Source organism: Alligator mississippiensis, chromosome 3 (genome assembly GCF_030867095.1).
Source record: "Alligator mississippiensis isolate rAllMis1 chromosome 3, rAllMis1, whole genome shotgun sequence".
Classification (NCBI taxonomy): Eukaryota; Metazoa; Chordata; order Crocodylia; family Alligatoridae; genus Alligator; species Alligator mississippiensis.
This window is the reverse complement of record NC_081826.1, coordinates 153,535,204-153,548,380: the sequence shown is the minus strand read 5'-3', so window position 1 is coordinate 153,548,380 and position 13,177 is coordinate 153,535,204. Positions and strand designations below refer to the sequence as shown.

Sequence of the window (13,177 nt, the reverse complement as noted above, 5' to 3'; positions counted from 1 at the left end):
GAGCTGTTTGCAACATAGTGTCAAAGGGAAAACTATGTGCAGGCAATAACTGCTACACAGCAAGACCCTTCTCTCTGTGCAGAAGTCCTGAAAGCTCTCAGGGAAAAGTTACTGGAGTTTGCCCCCTCTTGAAAGCCATGCACCTCAAGGCAGAAGGGAATATGGCCCATTCCAAGGAAGACTGTTAAGTTACTTCAGAATGCAAGCTCAGATTTGGTGGGTGCTTTAGAAATGCATGTGGTAAAATAAAACATTCCTGGGATGAAAAGAGCTATGTGGAGCAGTTTTTGCGGATGGGATATACTGTTGGACTGGGATAAGTTTAGACTTCAACAGTAAACCATTAAGCTTAGCTTCAATACCAAGATTTCCTGAATTTCATCCTTGCTGCATTTCACATGGTAGAGCACCATGTCTTGAGCAATGTCTTTTCGGTTCTCCAGCTTGTTCATCTTGTCATATGTGTCAGTGTTAAGTACAGACCAGCCCAGGAACTGCGTCAAGGACTTAAAAAGGAGAGAAAAAAGGAAACAATGAAGTAGCTGAACTTCTTCCTTCCCTCCCACTGCCCTCAAAAGCATAAAGATATCTCCAGAGATGTAACATGATGGCTAAACTCCCTGGGTGACAGTGACACACAGGCGTGGCAGTGCACCCAGTAGCTGGTCCAGAAATGCAGACTCTTCTATTTTTGTATTGCTGATCCCTATTCTCTGCACCAGGGGCTCTGCCTCTCCCCACCGCCATTGTTATGCTATTGGACATCTCAATTACTGCTACTGCCATATTTCTAGGCAACAGTTAGATACTAATGTAATGGCACTATGGGATCTGATCCCACATGCACATGGTAGAACATTAAGTTTTTGGGATCAGGGATAAAATTTGTCAAATCCCAATCACACAAATGCTGGCACAGTGCTTCACCTTGTTGGAATGGGTAGAACTCCTAAACCCATATGCCAGGAAGCCCAGACATTAAATGTAGAACATCTTTGTAGCGGTTTTGCCATTTTATGGCAAAATAAATTGGTTGAACTTGTGGTATTTTACCATTTATTGCATGATTAACATGTTAACTGTGTGATAAATGTAGCATCTTCCAGGGGCTAAGGAGAACATACTTGAGAACCATAACATTTCTCTTATTTATATGTTACAAAAACCTGTAATGGTGAGTGTAAAAACAAGATCTGTCCTCAGTGTGCTTCCAGCCTTTTCAAATGAGCTGGGTATGCAGGGTCAACAAAGTTGCAATAGTCACAGAAAGTTATGAAATTCTATACCACCCTCCCCAAGTACCAGAGGGTCCTCTTCATCCTTATTGGTTTTTTTGTGATTCAATCTTGAAGTTTAGCTGATAATGGATTACAAAAGTAGATGTATTAATCAGTTTTCAGGAACTTGAGGAGGGTGGAATAGAAACTCACTTAAGTGCCTAAATTGACTTTAAATGCCCCATAAGCGGAATAGAATCTGGTCCCTACCTCCTCTCCAGCGGTCCTTATTCTAGTAAAACTAATTTTATTTTTAGCATTTGGAGCCAATGAGTCTTTAATGTTCTCTGATATTTCTTAGCGCCAATGCTTTAGGTCAGTGGTGTTCAACCTGTGGGCTTTCCACTGTTGTAGGAAGGTTCAGTTGCTGACTTCAGCAGTTTTGTTTTTGCTAGGTCTGAATTTAGGCCATTTTATGAATCATACTTGAAGTATCCTCCAACCCCCTACAACTTCATTCTTACTCTTTTACTCTCACTCACATAGTGGAAATGGCACCTGAGTGTTTGCTGCTGGACAGAAGAATGCCAGAATTAGATGCTATAAACACCTCATGCCTAATAGCTGGGCATGAAACACATATTCTTACAATAGTGTCAATGTATTCTGGAATGTCTGTCCAATTTTATTTTCTGAAAATTGTTTCTGTTACTGGGATGGGTTAGATAGTAAGGTTCCAAATGACTTCACTAAAATGTTTGAGTGTACAGGAGCTAGATGGTGGTGCCAATGTTTTTAGAAGCAAAATAGACTATTAGGGCATCTTTATACATGCTCCGGAGGTGGGGGAGGGGAGGGTGGCACTTTAATTAGAGAGGCTTCAACACCGTTCCACGCTTCAAAATGGTGGCAGGGGCACTTTACCTAAAGCTCATTTGAGGAGCTCATTCTGAAATGCAGGGATGCTAATTAGCCCATGTTAGAGCAGACATCTGGCATGTGTATAGGTGCCCTTAAAGCCGAGATTACATAGATCCACTTGGACCTAAGAAAATGATTCTTTGAATTTTCACATCTAACTAACACATACCTACAAAATACTACACAGTTGCAAAATGTCATAGGCCACACATGCTACTGTGCATGCTTTCAACAATAGTTAATTGTCATTTAGGCAATGACCATTGGGCATAAATTGCTTTCAATGTCAGAGAATAATTATACCTCCATGAGAGTTTCATCTTGTTCATCAAATGGCTTCCCATCTTTTCTGTTGTAAAATGTGACAACACCAACAATTTCTTCTTTTTTGTTAACTATTGGCATGGATAGAACATTTTTGATAGTCCATCCCGATTCATCTAGAGGACCTTCCTTGAAGCAACAGCAAGCAGAAAAATGTTGAACACACAAATTGTATTTTTAATGCATAAAATCTTTTTTTTATTTTAAAGCACATTCACTATTGTTACAAATCAAAGGGCATTGCATGTATAATACTGAATTTCAATTATATGTTTGGAAGCACTGAGGAATTCTTAATAAGTATGAGAGATTTTACAGTACCTGAAATTTAAACATTTCATCCGCAGCAGCATTCATAATGTTGCAGATCTAGAAGATGACAAAAACATTTTCAAACTTGAGTTAAAATAATTAACCTGTTCTGCTTGGTGGTTTAGTTCAAGCAGTTAAAGCTTCAATTCTACAAAGCAAGCATTAACTCAGCTTCACTTCTGAAACTGTTTATGTAATTTGAGTTAAATACTTACATAACCACTTTCAGCTACATATGTTGGGAGTCCAGTAACAAGAGCCCAGTGATCTGCTGTGGGACTTCTGCATGAAACAAAAAGGTGGAAGGAAGATTCTGAATGTACATTTATGTATAGGTTGCAGAAATTTTTGTGGAGGTGAAATGTATCTAACTAATCATGCAGCAGACACTGGCATGGCTAATTTTTAGACATGCAGTTAGTTCTGTTGTTTTCCAAGTCTTTCTTTATGTGAGCAAGGACTGACTCACGCAACCAAAAGCTTACCAGATTAGCCTTTCACTACCAACAAACATGGCAATAGATGAACTAGAAGATTCAAACCAAGGATTCCATAAAGGACAATTCATAGAATATTGCAATTTCTAATTATTCTGTTTTATGTAAAAAAGCATAATGACATATGACACTGGACTGGGAATGTGGCTGGTGTCTCTCAACTTAAGTATACACAGATAAAAGAGCAAGAAGGCAAACATGATAGACCTAAGTCTGCATGCCTTGCTCAGGCTAGGCTTTGCATGCTGCTTTACAAAACATGGTCATAAATGGGATAAAAATGGATTAAATAAATGGATTAAAAGAGCCCTAGTGATAGGTGGGCACATCTACACGAGATGTTTACTGTGCAGTTGCCTAATTAACTGGGCAGTAAACATCTCAGCGTCTACATACGTGTCCCTATTAGGGTGCACAAAACTAATAAACTCTGCAATAGGGTAATACTTGTAAATACAAGTATTACTCTGCTGCAAAGTTCTTTTGTGTGCAGCAGAGTACATAGAGACAGCTGTGGAGGGGCTGGCTGGGACACAAGGGTGCTTCAGTGAGGGGGTTACCTGCCGGCTAACCCTGTGCTGAAGCACCCTTGTGCCCCAGCCAGCCCCTCCACAGCACACTGAACCCAGTTGGAGCATCCCTGGGCTGGCAGGCTGACCCCCAGAGCCTCTGCCAGCTGCTGCAACCTGGCTCAATGTGCTGCCATACAGGCACATGTGTAAACTACATGCTCAGGAGCTTCCCCAGAGCAATAAACTGCAGAGCAATAAGCAATAAGCTCTGCAGTTTATTGCTGTGCATTAATGACGTGTAGATGCTCCCTGTGAGGATCTTTTTGTGTCAGATGCTGTGCAAGAACAGGACAAAAAGATGGACCATGTCCCAAAGTGCTTCTAATCTAAATACTGACACATGCTCAGCCCTGCTATTCAGTGGACACTTGTTCTGTCAAGTAAAAATTGGTCAGAATACAGAAGTGATAGAAATAGCCATAGGTACAGCATACCAAAGTTTAATCTACTCACGGGATAACTTTGATGTCTTCCTTTCCATGTAAGATATAATCAATGACCTTGTAAAATATTATTTCCTATAAATGAAAAAAATAGTGGTTAAAGTTCCTAAAGAGAGAATAAACAATCAGCGGGGAGTGGGTTTCTAGTCAACTACTTACTCTGCCATCAGGAGTCCGGGGTCCTGTATAAGCTGGAACTTCACCTAATAGAACTGGCCACAAATCGAAAAATTCCTGTTTATTAAAAAATAACAATTTTAGTGCAGGAAAAAGAGTGTTCCCTGCATCAGACCACCAAACACCCAATGATTTTCCATTGGTCTTCCACCTCTTCGGTGCTCTTTAAGTTAAATGTAAACTATGTTACAAAAACATTCTCCTTGCCCAGCCAGTTCCAGTCCCTGCTCTCTTGGATCCCTACCCCTTCACTAGAACCCAGTACAAGTTTCTCTTCTTTCTCTCTCCCCATGTTCTTAGCATGCCTTTCGCATTTTGTTTTTTTGGCTTCATGCAAACAGGACTAATAATCCTGTTGCTTCCCTAGTTGGTAACCTAACTAGGTGAGCAGGGCATCAGCTCAGATGCCAATTTAAAAGGGGCACTAGAGTGGCAGCCTCTGGGAAGCCTGTGCTGCAACAGGAGCAGTCTGCACTGCCAAGCACCTGCAGCAGCCCCTGTGCAAAGAGGTAAGCACTTGAAAGGCTCCCTTCTGCCCCTTCTAGCCCAGGGCACCAAATTCCCTAGTTATACCTCTATGCAGAACTGATTTGTATCACTACTACTAAGGCAAACTTAGTCCCAGAGATTGCCCCACCTCTGTTCAGCAGCAGCCCAGAGAAACCGACTGTATTAATATAACATGTGAATGCTTACCTTCTTTTTGGTCATATCCAGGAGGCCCACAGAGTATCTGTCACAGTTCAAATAGGCTCTCACTGTGTAAAAGGCTTTGTGGAACTGTCTCTCAATATCTGTCAGTTCCTCAAACACCTTGTTAGCTGACCACAACAGCACCTACAGAATAAAAATGAAACCTGAAGATAGTGTTCCCTGGGAAACTCACTGTACTTGGAAAAATAAGTAAATAATACTCTGATATCACCAACTTTGAAATAAAAGGGTTTACTTGTCCAAAGAGCCTGAAAACGTTGCTGACTTAAGCTCTATTACCAGGGCAGAATATTTCACTGACCTCATTAGGAGCAGAGCCAGACCAGCTCTAAGTACTTTGTAAAATCCCTCCTTACACTGCATAATGCAATAGTTCTATAATCTTAAACACAGAAGTTACCTGGTTAAAATTAAGCTGAGGAGAGCAAGCATCTGTTCTGTAAGTAACTTGCAGTGACATATCTCATTAAAAAAAAGTTAAAAGAACATCAGGGTACCTGGTGACCATCTATAAACTCACTAGGGGGGACCAGAAGGGTTTGGGGGAGCCCATGTTTCCCCTCGCACCCCCCATGATAACAAGGAATAACGGCCACAAGTTGTTGGAGAGTAGGTTTAGATCAGATATCTGTAAGAACTACTTCACAGTTAGGGCGGCTAGGATCTGGAACCGACTTCCAAGGGAAGTGGTGCTGGCTCCTACCCTGGGGGTCTTTAAGAAGAGGCTTGATGCCTACCTGGCTGGGGTCATTTGAGCCCAGTTTTCCTCCTGCCCAGGCAGGGGTCAGACTTGAAGATCTACAAGGTCCCTATGATTCTATGATCAGGAAGATTTTAACCCCAGAATAACTGAATGCTGGTAGTCCTGTAGTTAGGGCACTTGTCTGGAATACAAGAGAATGAGATTCAAATCCTTTCTCTGAATGGGACATAGCAGGGGCTTGAACCTTGGCCCTAGATGAGGATGGATTCATTGCTTTCTGCTCTTGAGTGGAAGCTCTACCTTTGTCAAAGCTAGTTCATACTTTCCTGCAAAAAAGTGTGGTTTCATTGAACCACGGCATTCCAACAAGAAGACACTTTGAGGAAAAATGCTCCAGCAGTTCTAGTCAGCTGTCTATCTTACATTAATGAAGGGAATGAGGGATCAGCATCTAAAACACACCAGTATAGCCAAGATTAAGGTACTTAACTTGAAGCACACAAGTTGTCCTTCTGGCATTAGGGGTGTGTCTACACTTCACTCTCCCACTAGCCTGGCTCTTGGAAGCGGTGTAGTCACAGCTGTGCAGAGGCTGCAACTCCAAAGCATGTAGGCAGAAGTATAAAAGAGATCTCCTGTGTCCCGACTCTTACTATGGCAGGGAACACGTTGCATAATCCCTTACATAAACCTATTGAGCTCTGTGTTAGAAGTGAGGGGTGCATATATATGAGACATTTATTGTGCAGTTGACTAATTAGCTGTACAGTAAAGATCACATGCATACACGTACTCCCCTACTAGGCCAGAGTAGATTCATTTACTCCACAGCAGGATAGTTCCTGTAAATACAAGTACTATCCTGCTGCTGAGTGAAACCTCCTTAGCAGCGCACATGTAGACGCTGCCCTGGCTGACTGGAACGCGAGAGTGCTTCAGTGCAGGGGCTGCCTGCTAGCTGGCCCTGTGCTGAAGCACCCTTATGCCCCAGCTAGCCCCTCCACAGCATGTTGAGCCAGGAGGAGCAGACCTGGGGTGGCAGGCTGATCCCCTGGGCCCTCTGCCAACTGGGGCTGCTGCCACCCAGCTCAATGTGCTGCACTCCTGGGTGCATGTGCTGATGCGGCACCTGGGAGCAATAAACTCCAGCGCAATAAGCTCTGGAATTCATTCATGCACCCTAACAGTGTGTGTAGATGCCTTTGGGTAGGGTTTTTTGGTCCCATTTCTATTGGTAGGCTGCCCCAAGAGGCATTTCATGCTTGACCGCTAAACCACCAGACCAAACCCAACAAAACAAACACGGCTGAACTCTGCTCCAGCAATTTTGGTCTCCATGTCTCAAAAAGGCTGTAATGGATTTAAAAAAGAAATACAAAAGGACAAGAAAGATTATCAGGAGTATGGAGCAGCTTTTATACCAGAAAAGACTGAAAAGTCTGGAACTCTCCAGACTGGAAAGGAAGAGGCAGAGAGGGCACGTGACAGAGGTCTATAAGATCATGAAAGATGTGGCCAAAATTAACTGGGAACAGTTATTCACCAAGTACCAGAATACTAGAAGTGGAAGGCATATGTCACAGATACATGTCACTAAAATAGACTGGCTAAGAATCTAAACTGCAAACCTGTGGGAGATGCAGCCCTGAAATGGGAAGAGGAAGCAATTATTGGACTTTGTCCTGTTTTCTTACCTGGCCTCTTCGTGTCTCACAATTGTGAAGGTAACTCAAATGATAAATTTTCAGGTTTAGGGAGGCAAAATTCAGATACTTCAGGAAAAGCTGCAAAAGTAAACCATAAGCATTGTGTTAAACATGTCTATGGCCATGTGTGTGTGAGAGATTTTTTTCTAGCACCCCAGGCAGCTACAATCCAGTATACAACTAGTGTAAATACTGTATTTGCTCACATCCCACACCAATCTTTTCCCAAAAAATCAGCCCCCAAAATTGGGGGGTGTGTTTTAAGTAGAGAAACTAATTTTTGCCCTGAATAGAAGTATTTTTTGAATCTTGATCCACAGTGCAGCAGCAGTGGCATCACAGGCAGCTGAGGGAGTGAATTAATTTAATGGCTCATTGTTATTCACTCCACAGGTGTTAAGAGTTGTCTCTCCCTTTTAATGGTATTGATGTTCCACTAATCAAGCTAACCTTTCTTAAGGCAATTTTGCTGTCTGCTAGCTGCTTCTGGTCTCTCTTCTATTTTCACAGCCCTGGAGTTTCTTTAGCTCTTTTCAAAATCACAGATCCACCAATGGAGACTAGTCTTCAGCAGCAGTGAGGGTTTCAGATTTTAGTTAAGCAGGAAAGGGAGAGAGAGTCATGTAAAGATTAGGCTCTGTCCCTGTTCTACACAACCATAACTCTGGAAAAATCTTTTTCTTTATTCTGACTTTCAAAAAGTTGGTGTGTATTTTATTCCAGGGAATGTTGTATGCAACAAAATATGATATGTTGCCTTCCACTGGGGTAAGATGAGGCTGATGCCACTGTGACTTGCCTTGAAGTTTGACTCAGATAAGCCTGTTTTGCAACAGGGCAATGTTTCCTAGTGGGCAAATGGCACTAACGTGCGTACACAAGTGCAAATATCCCCAGTGTAGAGAAGTCTACAGTATGTAGTTAGAGGCAAGTGCATTACAGAAACTGACCACACTTAGTCTTTTTACACTTACTGCTTCATCAGCATCAGAGAAGTTTGTGTCATCTGTTTTATTGACAGCCATGATCACAGCAACTACATCTTTGCCATTCATGATGGGTGTTGCAAGGATGCACTTTGTAGTAAATTCTGTGAGTTCATCAACAAATGTACTGAATTGCGCACACTGTTCAAAAAAGAATTTCCAAATGAAGCACCATTCAAATTATTAGCAAGCAAGAAAACGAGGCAAGAAAAACTGCTGACCACATACTTTTGGATGAGCTAAGGAAATAATATTGGTCTATGAAGAAAGCAAAACATGGTGAAACATGGAATCATCTGGAATGCACTAATATGCATTTCCCTCCACTTCTCTCTGTTGTTTCTAATGATCTCACCAGTGTGAGAGAGATTCCTGACATATGACAAAGGTAAAGGCTGCTGGAACCTGTAACACCTTTCCAAGAATATCCAAGAATATCCTTCTAAGATGCAATCACTGTAAGGTCCTTTGACTTCAATATTCTCTTCTCTGTCATGCACTACAACTCCCATGGAGTTCCCCGTGAGTTAGACTGACGTTGAGATATGTTCCTGAGGCAGGCCCTCTGCATCCTTGTGTGGGAAACTTTGGACTTAGGGTTTAGGAACAGAGGGGATTTGAGGTACTATGCTCTTATCACTGAAAGCTGAGGTGCATGGGTGGGGGATGAACTGAACCATGTTTCTCTCTACAGTGTACTAGCTGGAAAAACTGAACTTATGTAGAAGGGGAAATAATCTGTCACTGTTCTAAGGCAGGCTTGAATTAGTACCTCTGGGAACCAGGAAGAGGAATTGTGGTTTTGGTCCTGGGACTAAACTATATTACTGTGGGGCAAGACTATGTATGCCAAGACTTGTGTTTGTACAGACAGCCAGGGATCTCTAGAGCTCTTTGCCAACCTCTACCAATGACACATCTGCTCCCTCTCTTGTTGGTTAGTAGGGTTGCTAGGAAAGGGTAACACTGAGCTGGTGAGGGACCACCCAGGGTTTCTACTACACTAGGGGTATCTTCTTTTGCCCTTCCAGGGCAGCTGTGCGTTCCCTGTGCTTGACTGCTAGAGCAACCAAAGGATCCTGGGCATTTGAAGTAAAAGAGAGAGGCCTGGTAATACCCTTTGAGGATGCTATTGCTTCCTAGATCCTAAATAAAACGAGACAGAGAAGAGAAAGGATTCAAAAGAGCTGCTTGAGAGCATATCATCTAAATAATCCCCTCCTGGTCTCACCTTTTCTACTGCATACCCAGATGACCTTTCTGCCTTTTGGAAACTGCCATACCCTTTGGCTGACCTAAAATCCCCCTTTCCTTGATAGGTGAGCCCATAAACTGCAATGCAGTGTACCTGGGACCAAAAACAGGAGCTGTCAAGCTCTGACTAGTTCAATATGCTGCATCTAAACCAGTTGTGATTCACAAATGTACTACTGCAGCACATCAAGCTCACCACTGACTTTCTATGCGACACTACATCAAATGAGATATGGGAACCTGGATCTTTCAAGTTCTCAATGATACTTAGTGACCAGAAGGGCTCTTCTTCACCATCTGTGACCAGGACCTATCATGAATACTTACTGCTTGCAAGGAATGACCCCAGATAACAGTAACAACTGGAAAAGCTAGAACCAGGAGCTTTCTTCATATCAGGATCACTACTTTGAAACTTATTTGCTAGACTGTGAGTGATGACAAAATGTGACTTGCAAAATATAACCTGCTTCTGATGAAGCTTTTGCACAATAATGATTACAAAACAAAACCAACATTTAACATGGACCCTGTAAAGTAGGGAAGTTTTGTTTAGGCACCTGGTTACTGCGGTGCTGAGGATAGAATGAACGAATAGACAGATGGTCTCACTTTTTTCAAGAGAACTATAGATGAAATAATCCCAGATATCATATTTGGGTCACATGGATTTTAGATTTATAACTCAGATTAGAGCAAGCGGATTGTAATTGCTGTAGTTTAGATTTAGTAGGGGTGAGTCAACTAGCGCGCACAGTTGCTGAATACATTCAGGACTATAAAAGGCTATACAATTAAAACTCCTTGGTAACAGAAGTTTCTATTCAACAATACAGTGCATAATTTTTGTGGTGAATATTTGGACATGGTTCATATTTCTGTTTTAGATGGAGGTGTGTGAATATGCGAAGGAAACTGTCAAACTATCTATATATGTTTACACTCACACACCAAGGGTACCTTTTCTTTTTGACTCATGAAAATACCTTTGAATGGGACTGCTTCTGCTTGCTCCAGTTGCAGAAATAGAAAACCATCCCCTGGTAGAAGACTATTTCTGCACTTTTTTTAATGTAAGGGCTTCTGGTTTCTCTGCCAATTAGTCCATGTATATTGAGGCAGGATTGAATGCAGCACCTGCTCTTTTTTGTTATGCCAGACTACTACATAAGGAGAAGTAACCTTTTCTTTTTTCCCATTTTGATGCAATAAACTGAACTACAAAACATTGTTTTAACAGTCTGGCATAATTAATACACATCTTTAGTGTATATTAGTGAAATATTTCAATGCAATAGTATAAATAGGTTCTTGGTATTTTAACTAAGAATGACAAACATTTCTTTGGTTTCTGCCATAAAGTCATTAGAGTAAATGAGATTTGTACGGTTTACACCTGTTTATCATTTTCCTCAACTCTACAAACATTCATAGAATCTTCCTTTAACTGAGCAAACCAATGGAAAACCTACCTCATGCATACTCTTGAGGTTCACTGTTTTCTTGGTTTGAGCCACATGCCCCACCACACCTATGTCCAAAGGATAGACAATTTCACAGTCTGGAGTCACGAAGCATTCCTCCAGTGTGCTTCCTTCTTGTACATTAAAAAGCCTGGTAGCCAACTCTGCTATGCCATTTCTCTGCCTGTACATAAAAAGACTGCAGCGGTCTGCATGGATGAGAGAGCTGATTCTTCTCAGGGTCTTGAAAACCACCTTCTCCATGTTGATGCTTTCCTGCATGTCTTGGATTAATTCAAACAGGATATCACTTTCATTTTCACTTGTTTTCATGTTTTTATCAAAGTACTGCTGGGCAAAACTAGGGTTACTATCAAGAAACTTCTCCACCTCATCCTCGCTCAGACTCATGGTGGATGTCCCTCTTAGGTCCCGTGCTATGTGATATCCCAGGAATGCTCTGTCCAAGGATTGTTCTTCCGTTGATACGGTCCCTAAAGATTCATACTATGCAATCTGGTGCTCTAAAGCGCTGCTTCTGGGATGGCCAGGAGTGAGCCAACGGTGAGCAGAGTGATTGTCATCAAGAAAGTATTCCTTAAGAGCATTGAAGGTGAGTCCGTGGGAGGACAGATTTTCTCAAGCAAACAGATTAGATAACTTGCGCTAAAGCTGCAAGTCCATTTTCTCCTCCCTTATCTTGATGGGGTAACAAAAGTGAAGTCCTAGGATATTTAAATCCCCTGTGCTTTTTCTTGACAGTCAGTGAAGATGTATCCTTCTGGCTGAAAAGATGATATTGAGCACCAGAAACAGAACTCCCCCCACTCCAAACATTGAAATAAGCTCTTTAAAGTCTAATTAAATATATACTGCTTATGTCTAATCCCTTGCTAGCAAGGTGAGTATCTTATTATTCCTGCTCTCAGATCATCTGAGAAACATGCTTCAATGAATGTTACATGTGTCGATCTATTTAGCTTAAATAAAAGGATTGTTACAACAAGTCAATACCCTTTGTTAACTGTCTACTGCAAGTTTATCTACTGAAGTGGTTATTGACAGATGAGCCTAAAGAGGACTGGTGGTTTGGTTCACATGTAATAAGTACCCAAGGGATCTGGATTAGTTCCCAACTGCATGAACCAGTTGGTACTAAAAGTAAATTGCAAATCTGGTCCACTCTACATAAGAAATACATCATGGGCCAGTTTCTACTACATTTTTTGATATCTAAGTAAAATTAAGATGCCTACTGATGAGATCCTATTCCAGCTATTAGGCATCAAAGTTATACTTGGACATCTAAGGACTTTAATCCACCTTATTTGAGTCCCTGAAACCCCATTAGCACAAAAAGTGGGTGGGTCCTCCTCACTATTTTTTGTCTTACAGCTAACATGAATGTGCCTTACATGAGTAGGCACCTTAGTGATTTTCAGATACTTGAGCTGGGTGGAAGAGACATTGAAGTGCCAGGATGAATAGGGTCTGACTCAGTGTCTTGCTGGAGATGGAAGCAGATATGACTCCAAGAACAGACTTTCTTCTTGGGCAGTGGGTAGCGGGCAACGGAGTCCCCCAGGGCTCCGTCCTTGGACCTGCACTGTTCAATTTCTTTATCAGCGATTTGGACGACAGGGTGAAAAGCAACCTGTTTAAATTTGCTGATGATACCAAAATTTGGGGTGAGATGGGCACACTAGTAGGGAGGGAAAGACTGCAGCAAGACCTGGATAGGTTGCAGGGGTGGGCTAACAAAAACAGGATGCGTTTCAATACTGACAAGTGCAGGGGGCTGCACTTGGGCAGTAGTAACCAGCAGCACACTTATAAGATGGGAAACTCCCTTCTTGAGAGCACGGATGCAGAACGGGATCTTGGAGTC

General features: G+C 41.9%; 1 protein-coding gene across 1 annotated transcript in view; it reads right to left on the bottom strand.

Moving 5' to 3' along the window:
* The window catches only part of PDE6B (phosphodiesterase 6B), a 36,143-nt gene extending 24,042 nt beyond the window's left edge, over positions 1-12,101 (bottom strand). The window contains exons 1-10 of the mRNA XM_006259253.4: positions 11,299-12,101; positions 8,561-8,713; positions 7,575-7,664; positions 5,160-5,300; positions 4,446-4,520; positions 4,297-4,361; positions 2,990-3,056; positions 2,784-2,831; positions 2,442-2,591; positions 363-506 (exon numbers count right to left, since the gene is read on the bottom strand). Of these exons, the coding sequence (XP_006259315.2) occupies positions 363-506; positions 2,442-2,591; positions 2,784-2,831; positions 2,990-3,056; positions 4,297-4,361; positions 4,446-4,520; positions 5,160-5,300; positions 7,575-7,664; positions 8,561-8,713; positions 11,299-11,700 (1,335 nt within the window). The 5' untranslated portion in view covers positions 11,701-12,101. The remainder of the gene's footprint in view (positions 1-362; positions 507-2,441; positions 2,592-2,783; positions 2,832-2,989; positions 3,057-4,296; positions 4,362-4,445; positions 4,521-5,159; positions 5,301-7,574; positions 7,665-8,560; positions 8,714-11,298) is intronic.
* Positions 12,102-13,177: the final 1,076 nt, after the last annotated feature.